The sequence below is a fragment of the Nicotiana tomentosiformis genome, chromosome 12, assembly GCF_000390325.3.
Source record: "Nicotiana tomentosiformis chromosome 12, ASM39032v3, whole genome shotgun sequence".
NCBI lineage: Eukaryota > Viridiplantae > Streptophyta > Magnoliopsida > Solanales > Solanaceae > Nicotiana > Nicotiana tomentosiformis.
Genome location: NC_090823.1, coordinates 129,211,206 through 129,230,849, shown reverse-complemented (window position 1 = coordinate 129,230,849; position 19,644 = coordinate 129,211,206). Strand labels below are relative to the sequence as shown.

At 36.9% G+C, this 19,644-nt stretch overlaps 1 protein-coding gene across 5 annotated transcripts in view; it reads right to left on the bottom strand.

The window, feature by feature from the left end:
• Window positions 1-751: 751 nt before the first annotated feature.
• Window positions 752-19,644, bottom strand: part of LOC104102643 (protein ALWAYS EARLY 3-like) — a 37,871-nt gene continuing 18,978 nt past the window's right edge. For 2 of the 5 annotated variants that reach the window (XR_011412595.1, XM_070191571.1), the window contains one exon: window positions 752-1,369. Coding sequence is in view for 1 of the 5 variants with exons in the window: in XM_070191569.1 (XP_070047670.1) it covers window positions 2,573-3,107 (535 nt within the window). In the remaining 4 variants the exon portion in view is untranslated. The other 3 variants (XM_070191573.1, XM_070191569.1, XM_070191572.1) reach the window with 3 other exon arrangements.

The following is a 19,644-nucleotide window of genomic DNA, read 5'->3' as shown; positions in this document are numbered from 1 at the left end:
AACCTGTGACCTCCTGGTCACATGTCAACAACTTTACCAGTTACGCCAAGACTCCCCTTCTAAAAGAACAATGGGAAGAGGGATATCAAATTGACTTTGTATTGATCAGAGAGTTTAACCATGAATAAGGTTAGTTATCTACATAGTGAATTTACAAGAGGTAAAAGGGTAAGTGTTGATAAAGATTAAATCTGTAATCAAAAATATTGAAAAGAACGAGAAGCATCTTCTAGAGAGAAGCATTTTATGTCATGCAAAAGCAACTCAACATGGAAATCCAAATTCCAGCGAAGGACAGAAAATGATGGGTAATCCAAGCAAGATAATTTCCATTCTGAACGTTCTAGAGCAATGATCTTTTCACAAAAACCACTCAGTCAGTCAGAAGAAACATAAAAACTTGGAAAATGTACTGGAATTACGGTATGAAAAAACTTGTCAACAGAACACAGGAAAAGAACTGAGGCAACCAATTGTATTTACCTGAATCATAAGCAAAGTTGCAACACATTTAGTGATAAGTTCCTGAGTTTTTAGTCAAAATTATCCCTAACATTAGGGGTAGGCTTAACTTTGTCCTCAAAATATAACCCCAAGCACTATTTGTCCTTTAAGTTTACAAATCTTGAGCACTTTTAGTCTCACTAACAGAAAGTCATAACTTCAGTTAAAAAACTAACAGAATGTTCTTTATAAAATGTGTAATGCTAAACTAGCTACAGAAAGGTAAAACCAATGAAAAGAGTCGGCATCACCTAAATATTCAGATTTCATTGAATATCATTGGTTCAAAAATGAAGATCATATCTGTACAATTCCAATTCCACTAACTATCAATCCTAACTATCACCATAGACAAAAAAGGAAGAAAAGAAACAGATTCAACAGAATTAAAGTATCTAACAGAAGAAAAATAAAGCTTCGCAACAGCAAAACTAATATCGACAACATTTCAGCAGTAAAAAAGCCTTCAATCAGCACTCCAGCAGCAAAAATCAGCATTCCAGCAGTAAAAACGCATTCAAAGTGCAAAGCTATCAGCATTTCAGCAGCAAAATCAGCATTTCAGCAACAAAAATCAGTATTTCTGCGGGAAAAATACAGCATTCCAGCATTTCAAGAGCAAAATGATCAGCATTTCAGCAGCGAAAATCAGCATTTTCAGCAGCAAAAATCAGCATATCAACAGCAAAAATTCAGCATTTCAGCGGCAAAAGTACTCATTCCAGCATTTCAACAGCAAAATATCACCATTTCAGCAACAAAATATCAACATTTCAGCAGCAACAATATTAGAACTTCAGTCATGTTAACTATCAAATTCTTGAGCACATTGCATATGTTTATGCACCACATGTCCTCTTCTTACCTGCAAACAAAATATATGGTACTATTACTCGTTCATATTATAATAACTTAATAAACAGAATTCAATTGTAAGTTATTGATACTGGAAGCTTTGCACGAGTTGACGAGGCAGGAGCATAAGATGAAGGCTCATCAACTTGGGAATCTAGCTGAATAATAAATTTGCATGTTCTTTTATTGTGGCCAGCATTATGACATAAGCTACAAAGCAAAGAATTCTGCTTTCTTTTCATTTTAGTTCTACTTGCTCCTACTTCATCTGGTTCTTTTCTCCTTAGTTTTTGCTTTCTTCCTTTTGTGCTTGTTCTTACTAATTGTGGAGTCAAAGGAGGCACGTTGCTTGACTTAGGCCACATATGTTGACCATTCATAGGTAGAATAGCAAAGTCATAGACCCTTCTATATGTTTCCACCTTGTAGCAATCATGAACATAGAATTTAATCTCATCTTTTTTAGCCCAAATTGCAGCAATGGCATGCTTGTAAGGAATTCCTGTCAAATCCCATTTCCTACAACTGCATATTTTGTTTAGCAAGTCCACAGCCCACTTATCATGTATGCTTGCCCCTATAATCTTATCATGAATTATTATTAGGATCAATTCCAATAGCGGTCAACAACTGAGTCCCATACATTGGACCCTTAAGCCAACAACCATCTACTCCTACTATCCTTCTACAACCACTCTTGAAACCTTCCTTACAACCCCCAAAGCAAATATAGATTCTCTGAAATCTATTAGGTTTGTTAGAAACCTCATTTTCAACCAACTTCATATAGATAGAAGTATTTGGATTTGTCCTCCCAATTTCATTACAATAGTTCCACATTACCTTGTATGAGCATTTAGATCTCCATAAATTAGTTTCAGCGCCTTTTGCTTAGCTCTTCGACATTGATGTAATGTCACATGAGCTCTTAGCTCCACACTCACATGATCTCTAAATTCCTTGACATTCCAATCTATGTGCTTGCTAATGTCATCAAGATATCTTCTTGCAATGTAGGAAGAAGTGATGGTTTTGTTGCTATGGTTCCATCCTTTACAACTATGATAATCATTGTATGTCTTGATCTGAAATGCCCTATCCCTATGCATTCTTGAAGCCATAATCTCCCATTCGCAACCTGAATGTCTACAAACTGCTCTCACTCGTGTGTTGTCATTTTTGCGCCATTTTATGTATTGTCCTTTGACTAACTTCATGAGTTATTACAGCATATATGAACTCTCTTGTTTCCAAAGGTTAACTCTAATGCCAATTTTGGATTTTTTCCATCTGTTTTGGGGTTGAACTTTGGAAAGTTTAAACTTTCGGTATCCGAATCACTTTGTAAGCTCCTTGTGTCATCAGAGTTGCAGCAGTTTGACTCCCCATCTTCAACATTCAACTTTCTCTGTAGCTCTTCACTAACCTCATATCTACGCTTCTCATTTCTAATTCTTTCTGATAAATCATTTTCATCTGACAAGTCGTTTTCTGAATCTTCGAAATCTTCACTACTTGAAGAATTTTCACCTCCAACTTCTTTTTGATGTTCTCCAACAGTAACATGATTATCATTCCTTGAATTGTTTTGTCCATCATAGATATCATCCTCAATACCCATTTCTATATACGCATCCAAATGTTCAAAGTACATGTCATGTACCCAATCACTGAGAATATTTTTTGCAACAACGGCGGCTTCCTTATCAGTTGAAACTAGCCTCATTTTGTCACCTAGCCTGCTGGGCCTGTGCCAAAAAGTTATCGAGTCATTCCCATAACCACATAATTCAGCGATCGATTTGAATATCGACAACTTTAGTTCAGCCCCATTGACATAGTCAATAAAGTTCATTCTGCCCCCAACATAATGCCTTGTAGGATTGAGTTTCATTAAACCAACATGTGTTATTTTAATAGTAAAATAATCTGACTCGTACAAAGGAACTGCATAAACAAAAAAAATTGAAAGTTTATTTAGACATACTTGTAAGCACGTAATTTTTGATCCGGCACGTTTTTGAGCTATTTTAGTGTTTAAAATATTTATTTAACTTAACTTTAATTTTTATAGAGTTTCAATCAATTTTTACTTCAAATTACAATTTAAAAAAACTCAAAAATATTTTTATTTTTAGTTTAAGGTCAGTTAGTATATTTATGTTTATAGTATTTTAATTTTACCATGACTTTAGCCTATTTTCTCTATTTTTACTTTATTATAACATTTAAAAATATAAAAATATAGTTTTACTTTTAATATTTAATTTTATTTTAGTAGTTTATTAGGAGTGATTTTTATAAATACATTACATTATTTTAGTCTTCTTAGCCCAAAATTAAAACCCAACAAGACATGGACCCAACCCAATTTCCTAAATCCAAGCCCAATCCCTTAACCCTAAGCCCCTTCTCCCTACCTAAAGATAAATACACACCTCACCCAAAATAAAAACAAGAAAAAAAGCGGCCGCTCTTCTCCTCTCTAAAATTTACTCTTTGCCTATTAGTTATCTCCTAAAGAAAAAGCTTTAACTTCAACACCTCTACTGTTTCTATTTGGTATTTACCATAGCAGAAATTTAGTTATCCTTTATTATCTTAGTGGAGTCTGCTTTTGTCCGAGGGAAAATAGTAGAGTCGAGGTCGAAGTTCGATAGCGCATCTAAGACCCGCCTCAGCTCGCTGCCCTACAAAAGCTCTTTGAGTTTCGGTTTTCTCTGGGTCGAGTAGAGTTCGAGTTCGTCCGCGAGATTCGAGTGTTTTCCGGCATGGTCTTTGGTTAACGGGTCTGGTATTATCGGCTCGATCTTCTTTGTAAACCAGCTGAGAAGTATGTTTTTTTTGATATTTCGAAAGTTATAAAAAGGTCCGTTTTCGGCATTTCCTTAGTTCTGCTTGTTTTCTTTTGCTTATTATAGTTTGGTGTTTATTTTTGATTAGCTTATGCCTATTTCGTGTCAGCATTGTTTTAGTTGTTGCTTTGTTTGGTCTTGTTCATTTTCATAATATTCTGTTGGTTTATTCCTTTGAGTTGTGAGGGTTAAAATCGTTGGTGAAATCTATTAAGCAGTTTGGTGGATGTTTAAGTCGTTCTTGCGTGATAACATACATTTATCTTGTTAATTTGACTAGTATGTTCATTTTTTTCTTAATATTAATTGTCTTGTTCTCTGAATTATGATAATAGATTTGATATAATGGAATTTGGATTTAGTATGTTGGGTCATTAATCTGTTGGGGCTATAGAGTATTGGTACATGTTGGCCTATTTATTCCGTTAACTAATTTACTTCATTCTTCCACAAATAATTTCATAATTCTTGACCTTACAATAATCTAAAATTAGCTTTAGGAAATTAATTAATGAACATCGTAGTTTTTTTTAAGCGCGATTAATAATGAATCATCGTGGTCATGGGTACGGTTTCCGTGGCATGGTCACGATACGTAAATTCCAATTCGGGTGTGCATTTCATGTGACCCAACCATAACTTCAAACAACAATAAAATAAGCATGTCGTAAATCGCGGGTGCGTTTCACGTGACGCGATTCGCAATATGTACAAAAACAAACGAGTGCACGACATCGCGACTTGTTCAAATAAATTCTATAAATATTAAAAGCGGTCAAAAAGATAAAATGCGCAATAGGCTTCAAACATGTAATAAATCAGATAATTAGGCCAATTAATAATAGTTGAGCGACCGTGCTAAAACCACGGAATCCGGGAGTGCCTCACACCTTCTCTCGGGTTAACAGAATTCCTTACCCGGTCTTCTGTGTTCGCAGACCATAAATAGAGTCAAATTTTCTCGATTTGGAATTTAAAATAAACCGGTGACTTGGGACACCATAAATTATTCCAAGTGGCGACTCTGATCAAATAAATAATCCCATTTCGAATATTGTCACTTTAATTGGAAAAACTCCCTTATCCCCTGTCCCCGCGGGAAAAAGGAGGTGTGACAGCTCTGGCGACTCTGCTGGGGACCGAACCCAGAATCTCTTAAACAGGGTTCAGAATTCGAGCTTAGATGACTGTTATACTTGGCTTTTACTTATTATCTGATTTTTTACGTGTTTGAGCCTAATGTGCTAAATGCCTCTTTTTACCGCTTTGATATTGTTTGGACTGTATATAAACTGTCACGAAAACCCTTCTTCTCTCTGAGTCTTCTAAATCTTCTAGGAAGTGCACGCTGGCGTGACTTCTTTTCTGTTAATGTCATATCCTAATTTAGAACGAGGATCGGATCAGTTACAAAGCCGGATGGCCTTTTGGTTACCGGTACGTTGCCCCCCCGGCTCGAGTTGTCCGCTCGGGTGAGCCAGGTCTAGAACAACACACTTCAGGATTCAAACTTAGAATAACATAGCCTCATGCTGGATCCCTAGTAGGAACGTTTGTTTGCATCACGTGCATTTGACCTTAGGGACTCAACACAGGGGTTGGGTCCGTCTAGGACAGGTGTACCAAAAAATTAAAAGACCATCCTGATGCATTTTACGTGCTACTTGTGTTTTCATTTGCTTCAACTTGTATGTTGACCGGCTTCTAGAATAGGGAAAGAAAATCAAGAAAAAAAAAAGTGAGGTAGGTATTTGAAACATTTCGAAACTCTGCGGAAATTTTGAAAAAAAAAGAGAGAAAATAAGCCAATACTTTCAAAAGTCATTGTTTCCCTTGTTCCGTCAAAACTGACAGAACTACGCGGGTCTGATTCTCACCGGATGTGGGATACGTAGGCAAACCTCATCGGTTCCGGCCCACAATTTTCAAAAAATCCAAAAATATTTTCTTTACCTCCTCTTTAGGAAGTCTTTCTTTTAGACCACAATTTTTAAAAAATCTAAAATATTTTCCTTTATTTCCTTGTTTAGAAAGTCATTCTTTGAGACCCCATTTTTAAAAATCCAAAAATATTTCCTTTAATTCCTTCTTTTAGGAGTCTTTTTTTTTTAGAAAATCCCAAACAAATAAAAGATTAAAAAATAATTTTAGACCAAAAAAAAAATTTATTTGTAGGAGTCTTTCATTAGAAAAAGAAAACAAATGAAATTAAAATCCAAAAAATATTTTCTACCTTTTTTTTAGAAAGTCTTTCTCCCAAAAAATCCAAAAAAAAAACAAAAACATCAAAAGCCAAAAAATATTTTTATTTCTTATATAGAAGTCCTATCGGAAAAAAATTAGAAAAAATAATCAAATTCCAAAAAATATTTTCTTTTTTTTATATATAATTCTTTCTTTCGGAAATTAAAAAGAAAAAAAATCAAAATCCAAAAAGAGTTAGTTTATTTACCTTATTTCTGATCCTCTCGAACTACGCACGATCTGATTCATGTTCCCACATGATACGTAGACAACCCACATCAGGTTCGATCGACCAAAAAAAATAAATAAATGAAAAAATAAAATAAAAATGATGATGATAATAAGGACCGACTGAGTCCATTCTAACGTATCTCTTGTTTTGAATCATAGAAAAAGTTTGAGGTGGTCGGTTTGTGATAAGTTGGCAACACAATATCCAAGAAAAAAATGCCATTGACAACTGGCATCAAAGCTGTTACAAGTGCTCAAGAGACTCAGGGTCAGAGGGTTCTACATGAGTCTACTGTGGTTGAGGAAAATAGAGTACTGAAGCAACAAATGACTGAAATGTGTCAAGCATGGGCCAATGGCCAAGGACCGCCTTTTTCTATTCATGGTTTCCCAGAGTTCACATCCATTTCGACTACTACCATTCCGGTCTCATTGACCGATCAATCCTATCCACCTGGGTTCAGTCTTTTTCCTAACTGTATGACTACAACTGAAACTTCTGTTGCGCGCTCCCAAAGTGTGCCATTGACAACCAATCAGACAACCACTACTGTTATACCCGTCTTCACCATCCCACAACCGACGGTGGTGCAAAAGAAAACTCACGAGTCACAATTTGCTACCCAACAAGAACAATACCATTCTCCTGAGTACCACTCGTACCTATTCGATCTTCCTGCAAAGATTGAGAATCCTGCCCGTAAGATGGCACAGGAAGAAATGACCCAAAGAATGAAAAGCTTAGAACAGCAGTTGAAAAATATGCAAGGGTTGGCAGGTAAGAAGAGTGTTGCCTTCAAGGATCTATGTATGTTCCCCGATGTTCGTTTGCCACTTGGTTTCAAGATCCCCAAATTTGAAAAGTATGATGGACGCGGCGACCCCATAGCTCACTTGAAAAGGTATTGCAATCAGCTAAGAGGTGCGGGAAGAAATGAAGAATTGCTAATGGCTTATTTTGGGGAAAGCTTGACAGGGGTGGCCTCTGAATGGTTTATTGATCAAGACACCTCTCACTGGCATGTCTGGGATGACATGGCCCGGGCCTTCGTCAGACAATTCCAGTACAATATCGACATCGCCCCAGACCGCAATTCCTTTTCTAACTTGAAGAAGAAATCGACTGAAAGCTTCAGGAAATATGCCATTAAATGGAGAGAGCAAGCAGCTAGAGTTAAGCCACCCACGGATGACCACGAGCTAATCACTGTCTTCCTTCAGGCTCAAGAGCCAGATTATTTTCAAAACATGATGTCCGCAGTTGGCAAATCCTTCTTGGAAGCAATCAAAATTGGGGAAATGGTTGAGAATGGCCTTAAGACAGGCAAAATTATAAGTCAAGCAGTTCTCAAAGCTGCAACTCAGGCTGTAAAGATTGAATCTGATAATTTTAGTGACACGAATGAGAAGGATGAAGAAACCATGATGACAATAAGGTCGAGAAGAGGTCCTAGGAGAACATCTCGAAGGTATAAGCAGCCTCATCAGGTTTCCGATGATTCCCCTGAGCACTACTATCCACCTCAGAACCCACAATACTCTATTGCTCCATTTCAGTATGTTGTCCAGCCACCAAGACACCCCAGAAAGCGAGCACCAGCACCGCAAAATCTCCACCAGTCTCCACAAAATTTTCAAATGCCCTATAACCCACAACGGAGCCAGGGGTATAGAAGGGGAACAAAGGTTGAAAGATAATTTTACACCAATAGGAGAGTCCTATGCAAGTGTGTTTGAGAAATTAAAGCATTATGACATGATTGCACCTATTCCTCCAAATTATGTGGACCCACGTGCAAGAAACTTTGACCTTTCTAAAAGGTGTGAATACCATTCCAATGCCCAGGGGCACAATGTTGAAAGTTGTCGGGATTTGAAAAGAGAAATAGAAAGGATGATCCAGGAAAAACTGATAGTGATCCAAGATAATGACACCCAGAATATCACGCAGAATCCTTTATATGCACATGATGATGCACACTTTGTGGGGATGATGTGTGGTGACATGGAGTATGAGAATCCTCTCGGGAACTTGCCGACTGAAATTGGAGAAGGCCATGGTGATTCTGATGAACAAAGTTGTGGCTAAATGTCAAGCTTAGCAATTGAAAAGTCATTCCCTCCTCCACTAGGAAGGAATCTTGGTAGCTTGTTTTGATGTTTTTTCTATTACCTGGGTTATTCCAGGGTGTGATCCAGATTTTATTTGTTTTATTGAGTCGAACCCTTCTATCCCTCTATTTTGTCTGTGTGAGTCTTGTCTGTTCGTTTTGTTGCTATTTTCATTAGCCGGGTTATTTTAGGGTCGTAACTCGGATTTTAGTTTGTTTGTCTTATTGTCAAATCCTTCTATCCGTTATTCAGTGAAATACACTTTGTCCTTGTTTCATTCCATGCTTAGTTCTTTCGCCGCTAGTTCTAGTGACATGGCATGCATTCGGAACTTTTGGCCAGATCTTAGAAAATTGATCTAATCTTGAATCGGATAACCGAAAAAAGAAGAAGATATTTTTTAGGATGAACAAAGAGTCGAAACACTTTGGAATTAAGCTCGAGTAAGTTTTACCTTCAAATTATTGTGAAGATCGGGTTTGGGAAAGAATCAATTGAAGTTTGTTGGAAAGTTTGACATTAAGGGATGGAAAGTGTCTTTCGACCACGACACACCAAGAAGACAGACATGTTCATCAATGTTGTATCGCGAAAGGAAACCATGTTTGGCATTCTCGAGGCTAGGAGGCCATTTTTCTGCTACCCAAACACTTTACCCTTTGTTACCCCTTTTGAGCCTGTGTTATTTTCTTCGACCACCCTCTTTTGGAATCAAGTTTAGAGTTAAAAGTCCAAAAAAAAAATGAAATGAAAAAATGAAAAGAAAAGTCCATGCCCAAAGAGTACGAACTGGGGCAACTCTTAGAAAGTACAAGTAAAAAAAAAAAAAAGAAGAAGAAAAGAACAGTCAAAAGCTCATACCCCCAGAAAATAGAAGTTGGGCAACTTGTTTTGAAAAAATAAAAGAAAAAAAACGGAAAAAAAGAAAAAAAAAAGAGCAGAAAGAACGATGACAAATAATAGTTAGGTCACATGTTTGAACTACGTTAGACATGATTCCTTTAAAAAAGGGATACGTAGGCAGCCTTACACAGTTTGGTCCAACAAAATAAGAATTCAAAAAAAATAAAAAAAAATCCAAAAATCCCCAATATCTAAAGCTGTGGCAAAGATTTTATTTCACTTTTGAAAGAGTCGATTCCAAGAGTTGTAAAGTGTACAACCCATCATATTGAGTCTACTTAGAGCCTCCATGCCGACCCATCTTTCCAACCCTATCCAAAAACCTTCCAAATAAAGACCTCCCGATATGCCTTCAAGAATGCCAAGAAACGCATGCAATGAGCAACGGTTGTCACACGACATAGAACACTGTCAGGTTGCTCACACAAAGAAAAAAAAAGAAAAAAAAAGAAGAAAAATGAGAGAGTCTTACTAGTGAAAACCCTCATGGGCATTGTAAGACGACGGTAATCAGAGATGAATAAATGAGAGAGACTTGTTGATGAAAACCCCTCGGGGCACCACTAGTCGAAAGTGAGTCATTAAGCTGATGCAAAGAATTGGCACAAACAAGCCCGACTTCAAATGTCATAGGAATGATAAAAGGAAAGATTTGAACAGTTTGAAAGATCAGGCCGCTAAGTCCAAAATGCATGTCATGATCATAAAGGCTAGCTGCCGCCCCCCCAAAAAAATCTTCCTCCTTTCCTTCCCGACAGGGGTATTTCTTGTTAATATTGTTTCTTCGCATCATTGTGTCATTCGCTCTGAGTCAGTCCTTGTCAAAACAAGCAAGAAAAGATTTCAAAATCTGCTACCAGCTTTTCAGTTGCACAAAGTAAATTTGGCCAGCACAGTCAGTTGTTACAGCCAACATGTCTTGAGGATTCGTGCAATACGAAGGTTTCCCCCAAAATACTCTTGTCAGCCTATTTGGCTAAAGCAAGCAAAGATAACCTCAAGGTTAATCAGGGATTCCCTGTAGTACCGAACAAGGACTATGAAGTGGCACATTGTGCAAAACACACTTACCAGTTGTGATTCTCCCTGAGAGACCAAATTGCTCTAAAAGCAAAAGCCATTCAAGATATCTGAAAAGGTTATCCAAGAAAAGAAATCTCTTTTTTTTAGATAAGGCTGATTGAGCCTCAAAACACAAGTGGAATTGGGAGCGAAACAATCAGGTTTGATACAGAAAGTAAAGGTCCCTTGTAAGGAACAACAGAGTCTCCCAGCAGTGCAGCCAACTACCAATGCAGTCAGTCTTCCAAAAGTTGGATGATCACAAAGTCAAGCCACCCAAGACTCAAGGCCGCAAACCGACCACCACTTTTAAAACTGACAAAATTTTCTTTGTTTGAAACAGGAACAAAGCAGTGCAAGGAATTTGGGTTTCCAAAAAAAAAAAAAAAGAAAAAAAAAGAGAAGAGCCAACAAAAGGTAAGTTTCTCAAATTTTTGCCTTTATCTGTCTTGCTAGTATGCATAAATGTTGCCATTGCTCTTCACATTTTTCCTTTAGGATAAAAAGTCCTAGTCCGATGGATTTTCTCCCAATAAAAATCTTAGTCTGATGAATTTTTCTCCTAAGATAGAAAACCTAGTCTGATGAATTTTCTCCTAGGATCGAAATCTTAGTCTGATGAATTTTCTCCTAGGATCGAAATCTTAGTCCGATGAATTTTTCTCCTAAGATAATAAAAAGAGACCTAGTTTGATGAATTTTCTCCTAGGATCAAAATCTTAGTCTGATGAATCTTTCTTCTAAGATAGAAAACTTAGTCTGATGAATCTTTCTCCTAAGATAACAAAAAAGACCTAGTCTGATGAACTTTCTCCTAGGTTCGAAGTCTTAGTCTGATGAATCATTCTCCTAAGATAGAAAACCTAGTCTGATGAATTTTCTCCTAGGATAAACGTCTTAGTCTGATGAATCTTTCTCCTAAGATCGAAGACCTAGTCTGATGAACTTTCTCCTAGGATCAAAATCTTAGTCTGATGAATCTTTCTCCTAAGATAACAAAAGGACCTAGTCTGATGAACTTTCTCCTAGGATCAAAATCTTAGTCTGATAAATCTTTCTCCTAAGATAGAAAACCTAGTCTGATGAACTTTTTCCTAGAATAAACGTCTTAGTCTGATGAATCTTTCTCCTAAGATAGAAAACCTAGTCTGATGAACTTTCTCCTAGGATACAAATCTTAGTCTGATGAATCTTTCTCCTAAGATACCAAAAAAAAAAAAAAAACTAGTCTGATGAATTTTCTCCTAGGATAATAAGTTTTAAAAAAAAGAAAATCTGAAAAAAAAATAAAGGTCAACTTTTAGTTTTCTTGAGTAATCAATCTTTAGTTTTCTTGAAATCAGGGGTCTCGCCTGGAGAATAGGGTCAGTTTTTAGTTTAGTCAAGCTTAGTTTATAGTTTTCTGTAAGCTCAATCTCAAATTTAGGAGATGCACTTCCTAGTTTGGGTTTTTCAGATTTTTATTTCTTTAGAAGATGCACATCCTAGTCGAGTCCTCAATTTTGCTCTCATCATTGCATCCTTCATCAATAACATAGGTAATTTATAGTTCTGCTAATAACTCACAAATCTTCCTAGTGTAAACTGGGGCAGAAAAAGTTTCTTTTGTTGTTTCCGTTTTGTTGTAGTTGCAGGCACCCACCTGGAAAACGAGGGATTTTATTTCAAGTTTTAAGTCAGCAGGCGCCCACCTGGAGAACGAGGGAATTAATTTCAAGTTTTAAGTCAGCAGACGCCCACCTGGAGAATGAGGAAATTTATTTCAAGTTTTAAGTCAACATCAGGCACCCACCTGGAAAACGAGGGATTTTATTTCAAGTTTTTAGGTCAGCAGGCGCCCACCTGGAAAACGAGGGAATTCATTTCAGGTTTTAAGTCAGCACAGGCGCCCACCTGGAGAATGAGGGAATTTATTTCAAGTTTTTAAGTTAGCAGGCGCCCACCTGGAGAATGAGAGAATTCATTTCACGTGTTAAGTCAACAGCGGGCGCCCACCTGGAGAACGGGGGAATTAATTTCAAAGTTTTAAAGTCATCAGGCACCCACCTGGAGAATGAGGGAATTTGTTTTAATTTTCAAGTCATTATCAGGCGCCCACCTGGAGAACGAGAGAATTTATTTCAAGTTTTTAAGTCATCAGGCGCCCACCTGGAGAACGGGGGAATTAATTTCAGTTTTAAGTCAGCAGGCGCCCACCTGAAAAATGAGGGAATTCATTTCTTTTTTAAGTCATCAGGTGCCCACCTGAAAAACGAGGGAATTTATTTCAGTTTTAAGTCATCAGGCGCCCACCTGGAAAATAAGGGAATTCATTTCAAGTTTTAAGTTAGCAACAGACGCCCACCTGGAAAACGAGGAAATTCATTTCAAGTTTTAAGTCAATATCAGGCACCCACCTGGAGAATGAGGGAATTCATTTCTGTTTTAAGTCAGCACAGGCGCCTACCTGGAAAACGAGGGAATTCATTTCAAGTTTTTAAGTCAGCAGGCGCCCACCTGGAGAATGAGGGAATTTATTTCGAGTTCTAAGTCATCAGGCGCCCACCTGGAGAACGAGGGAAGTCATTTAAGAATTCAATTCAAGTTAGAAGTAGCAGAAGCTCGCCTCAAGAATGCGAGCTGACATTCCGAGATGACCAAAGGAAGAAGTCTCAATCCAGAATAAAATAAATAAAAAAAAGAAAAAGGAAAAAAGAGAAGTGAGTCCAAAATGCATAAGCCAATGAAAGACATGAACTGCTCAAGACATGGCTGAATACACGAGCACTGCATGTCCGGTCTTGATCCGAAGAAGCTGTAGAAGAATGAATCAGCACCTGCAGTTAGCAAGCCGCAAGGTTCAAATCAAAAGTCTGCATGAAGCACCACTCAAGCCTCAAGATCAAGCCTCGGAAGACTTATAGATAGGAATCTTGTAACTCATAGCTGACAGGCTTAGTTAGTCTTTTTTCATTTTTTGATGTAATAACAGGACCGCGGACCGGAACCTCGACGGAACGGTATCTCACTCGACTCTGTCATCCTCTCCACACACTCCATTACTTCATTCACCCCTGAACTACACGTGACCTGATTCCTTTAAAGCCAAGGATATGTAGGCAACTCAGATACCAGGGCTCGGTCATAATCTTTTGTCCGTCTTTGTTTCGCTTTGAATAAGCGTCGGGTCATAAATCAATTACGTTGCTTATTGTTCTTTGCTCCGAAAACTCTTCGTGTTTCCAAGCAAAGAGGGGCAGCTGTAAGCACGTAATTTTTGATCCGGCACGTTTTTGAGCTATTTTAGTTTTTAAAATATTTATTTAACTTAACTTTAATTTTTATAGAGTTTCAATCAATTTTTACTTCAAATTACAATTTAAAAAAACTCAAAAATATTTTTATTTTTAGTTTAAGGTCAGTTAGTATATTTATGTTTATAGTATTTTAATTTTACCATGACTTTAGCCTATTTTCTCTATTTTTACTTTATTATAACATTTAAAAATATAAAAATATAGTTTTACTTTTAATATTTAATTTTATTTTAGTAGTTTATTAGGAGTGATTTTTATAAATACATTACATTATTTTAGTCTTCTTAGCCCAAAATTAAAACCCAACAAGACATGGACCCAACCCAATTTCCTAAATCCAAGCCCAATCCCTTAACCCTAAGCCCCTTCTCCCTACCTAAAGATAAATACACACCTCACCCAAAATAAAAACAAGAAAAAAAGCGGCCGCTCTTCTCCTCTCTAAAATTTACTCTTTGCCTATTAGTTATCTCCTAAAGAAAAAGCTTTAACTTCAACACCTCTACTGTTTCTATTTGGTATTTACCATAGCAGAAATTTAGTTATCCTTTATTATCTTAGTGGAGTCTGCTTTTGTCCAAGGGAAAATAGTAGAGTCGAGGTCGATGTTCGATAGCGCATCTAAGACCCGCCTCAGCTCGCTGCCCTACAAAAGCTCTTTGAGTTTCGGTTTTCTCTGGGTCGAGTAGAGTTCGAGTTCGTCCGCGAGATTCGAGTGTTTTCCGGCATGGTCTTTGGTTAACGGGTCTGGTATTATCGGCTCGATCTTCTTTGTAAACCAACTGAGAAGTATGTTTTTTTTGATATTTCGAAAGTTATAAAAAGGTCCGTTTTCGGCATTTCCTTAGTTCTGCTTGTTTTCTTTTGCTTATTATAGTTTGGTGTTTATTTTTGATTAGCTTATGCCTATTTCGTGTCAGCATTGTTTTAGTTGTTGCTTTGTTTGGTCTTGTTCATTTTCATAATATTCTGTTAGTTTATTCCTTTGAGTTGTGAGGGTTAAAATCGTTGGTGAAATCTATTAAGCAGTTTGGTGGATGTTTAAGTCGTTCTTGCGTGATAACATACATTTATCTTGTTAATTTGACTAGTTTGTTCATTTTTTTCTTAATATTAATTGTCTTGTTCTCTGAATTATGATAATAGATTTGATATAATGGAATTTGGATTTAGTATGTTGGGTCATTAATCTGTTGGGGCTAGAGTATTGGTACATGTTGGCCTATTTATTCCGTTAACTAATTTACTTCATTCTTCCACAAATAATTTCATAATTCTTGACCTTACAATAATCTAAAATTAGCTTTAGGAAATTAATTAATGAACATCGTAGTTTTCTTTAAGCGCGATTAATAATGAATCATCGTGGTCATGGGTACGGTTTCCGTGGCATGGTCACGATACGTAAATTCCAATTCGGGTGTGCATTTCATGTGACCCAACCATAACTTCAAACAACAATAAAATAAGCATGTCGTAAATCGCGGGTACGTTTCACGTGACGCGATTCGCAATATGTACAAAAACAAACGAGTGCACGACATCGCGACTTGTTCAAATAAATTCTATAAATATTAAAAGCGGTCAAAAAGATAAAATGCGCAATAGGCTTCAAACATGTAATAAATCAGATAATTAGGCCAATTAATAATAGTTGAGCGACCGTGCTAAAACCACGGAATCCGGGAGTGCCTCACACCTTCTCTCGGGTTAACAGAATTCCTTACCCGGTCTTCTGTGTTCGCAGACCATAAATAGAGTCAAATTTTCTCGATTTGGAATTTAAAATAAACCGGTGACTTGGGACACCATAAATTATTCCAAGTGGCGACTCTGATCAAATAAATAATCCCATTTCGAATATTGTCACTTTAATTGGAAAAACTCCCTTATCCCCTGTCCCCGCGGGAAAAAGGAGGTGTGACAGCTCTTAGTTTTAAGTCAATATCAGGCACCCACCTGGAGAATGAGGGAATTCATTTCTGTTTTAAGTCAGCACAGGCGCCTACCTGGAAAACGAGGGAATTCATTTCAAGTTTTTAAGTCAGCAGGCGCCCACCTGGAGAATGAGGGAATTTATTTCGAGTTCTAGGTCATCAGGCGCCCACCTGGAGAACGAGGGAAGTCATTTAAGAATTCAATTCAAGTTAGAAGTAGCAGAAGCTCGCCTCAAGAATGCGAGCTGACATTCCGAGATGACCAAAGGAAGAAGTCTCAATCCAGAATAAAATAAATAAAAAAAAGAAAAAGGAAAAAAGAGAAGTGAGTCCAAAATGCATAAGCCAATGAAAGACATGAACTGCTCAAGACATGGCTGAATACACGAGCACTGCATGTCCGGTCTTGATCCGAAGAAGCTGTAGAAGAATGAATCAGCACCTGCAGTTAGCAAGCCACAAGGTTCAAATCAAAAGTCTGCAGGAAGAACCATTCAAGCCTCAAGATCAAGCCTCGGAAGACTTATAGATAGGAATCTTGTAACTCATAGCTGACAGGCTTAGTTAGTCTTTTTTCATTTTTTGATGTAATAACAGGACCGCGGACCGGAACCTCGACGGAACGGTATCTCACTCGACTCTGTCATCCTCTCCACACACTCCATTACTTCATTCACCCCTGAACTACACGTGACCTGATTCCTTTAAAGCCAAGGATATGTAGGCAACTCAGATACCAGGGCTCGGTCATAATCTTTTGTCCGTCTTTGTTTCGCTTTGAATAAGCGTCGGGTCATAAATCAATTACGTTGCTTATTGTTCTTTGCTCCGAAAACTCTTCGTGTTTCCAAGCAAAGAGGGGCAGCTGTAAGCACGTAATTTTTGATCCGGCACGTTTTTGAGCTATTTTAGTGTTTAAAATATTTATTTAACTTAACTTTAATTTTTATAGAGTTTCAATCAATTTTTACTTCAAATTACAATTTAAAAAAACTCAAAAATATTTTTATTTTTAGTTTAAGGTCAGTTAGTATATTTATGTTTATAGTATTTTAATTTTACCATGACTTTAGCCTATTTTCTCTATTTTTACTTTATTATAACATTTAAAAATATAAAAATATAGTTTTACTTTTAATATTTAATTTTATTTTAGTAGTTTATTAGGAGTGATTTTTATAAATACATTACATTATTTTAGTCTTCTTAGCCCAAAATTAAAACCCAACAAGACATGGACCCAACCCAATTTCCTAAATCCAAGCCCAATCCCTTAACCCTAAGCCCCTTCTCCCTACCTAAAGATAAATACACACCTCACCCAAAATAAAAACAAGAAAAAAAGCGGCCGCTCTTCTCCTCTCTAAAATTTACTCTTTGCCTATTAGTTATCTCCTAAAGAAAAAGCTTTAACTTCAACACCTCTACTGTTTCTATTTGGTATTTACCATAGCAGAAATTTAGTTATCCTTTATTATCTTAGTGGAGTCTGCTTTTGTCCGAGGGAAAATAGTAGAGTCGAGGTCGAAGTTCGATAGCGCATCTAAGACCCGCCTCAGCTCGCTGCCCTACAAAAGCTCTTTGAGTTTCGGTTTTCTCTGGGTCGAGTAGAGTTCGAGTTCGTCCGCGAGATTCGAGTGTTTTCCGGCATGGTCTTTGGTTAACGGGTCTGGTATTATCGGCTCGATCTTCTTTGTAAACCAGCTGAGAAGTATGTTTTTTTTGATATTTCGAAAGTTATAAAAAGGTCTGTTTTCGGCATTTCCTTAGTTCTGCTTGTTTTCTTTTGCTTATTATAGTTTGGTGTTTATTTTTGATTAGCTTATGCCTATTTCGTGTCAGCATTGTTTTAGTTGTTGCTTTGTTTGGTCTTGTTCATTTTCATAATATTCTGTTGGTTTATTCCTTTGAGTTGTGAGGGTTAAAATCGTTGGTGAAATCTATTAAGCAGTTTGGTGGATGTTTAAGTCGTTCTTGCGTGATAACATACATTTATCTTGTTAATTTGACTAGTATGTTCATTTTTTTCTTAATATTAATTGTCTTGTTCTCTGAATTATGATAATAGATTTGATATAATGGAATTTGGATTTAGTATGTTGGGTCATTAATCTGTTGGGGCTATAGAGTATTGGTACATGTTGGCCTATTTATTCCGTTAACTAATTTACTTCATTCTTCCACAAATAATTTCATAATTCTTGACCTTACAATAATCTAAAATTAGCTTTAGGAAATTAATTAATGAACATCGTAGTTTTCTTTAAGCGCGATTAATAATGAATCATCGTGGTCATGGGTACGGTTTCCGTGGCATGGTCACGATACGTAAATTCCAATTCGGGTGTGCATTTCATGTGACCCAACCATAACTTCAAACAACAATAAAATAAGCATGTCGTAAATCGCGGGTGCGTTTCACGTGACGCGATTCGCAATATGTACAAAAACAAACGAGTGCACGACATCGCGACTTGTTCAAATAAATTCCATAAATATTAAAAGCGGTCAAAAAGATAAAATGCGCAATAGGCTTCAAACATGTAATAAATCAGATAATTAGGCCAATTAATAATAGTTGAGCGACCGTGCTAAAACCACGGAATCCGGGAGTGCCTCACACCTTCTCTCGGGTTAACAGAATTCCTTACCCGGTCTTCTGTGTTCGCAGACCATAAATAGAGTCAAATTTTCTCGATTTGGAATTTAAAATAAACCGGTGACTTGGGACACCATAAATTATTCCAAGTGGCGACTCTGATCAAATAAATAATCCCATTTCGAATATTGTCACTTTAATTGGAAAAACTCCCTTATCCCCTGTCCCCGCGGGAAAAAGGAGGTGTGACAATACTATATGAAAAAGGACTGCAATTACAAAGGCTATGCAAAAGCAGAAAAAATAAATTTATAGTTGTGCATATTGGGACCATTGAATGTTGGAATAAAGAATGGAGTTCACATGAGTACGCACACAATATTTATTTTATATTGTTCACCTTTTGTATGGCATATAAAATTCGAGATAAGGACCACAATATTATAGAACTTCAAAAGACAGTAAAGTATTGTAAAAATGGTGGAGATTTCAAAAATAAATTAAGAAGGAATATTTGCAAAATACAAGTAGCAAGAACACTCACCATAACTAGGGTTTATTTCACCATTGCTCCTAATAATCATTGCTGGGATCGCAAGTAGTAAAGACTTGAAATGTAATCAAGAATGATAGGGTTTTTTTACCTACTGTAATAGAGATAAACTACCTACCTTAATAGAGATAAAATGAGTGAATTGGAGAAGGGAGTCTTAAAAAAGGAGGGAAATCGACTGAATAGGGGGTGAAAGAGCGGGTATTTCTTTCCCTTAAGCATCACGTGCAAATCACGTGTTATTTCTCTGCTAGGTTTTTAACGGGAGTGAGTATTCTCTGTTAGTGAGACTAAAAGTGCTCAAGTTTTGTAAACTTAAAGGGCAAATAGTGCTAAGGGTTATATTTAGAGGACAAAGTTAAGCCTACCCCTAAAGATAAAGGGGTAATTTTGGCTAAAAACTCGATAAGTTCTGAAGGAATTTCTGCTTCGTTTCTATCTGACATATTCTTCGACTTAGGATCAGGTAGCTGCAAGATCAATGCACTAAAAT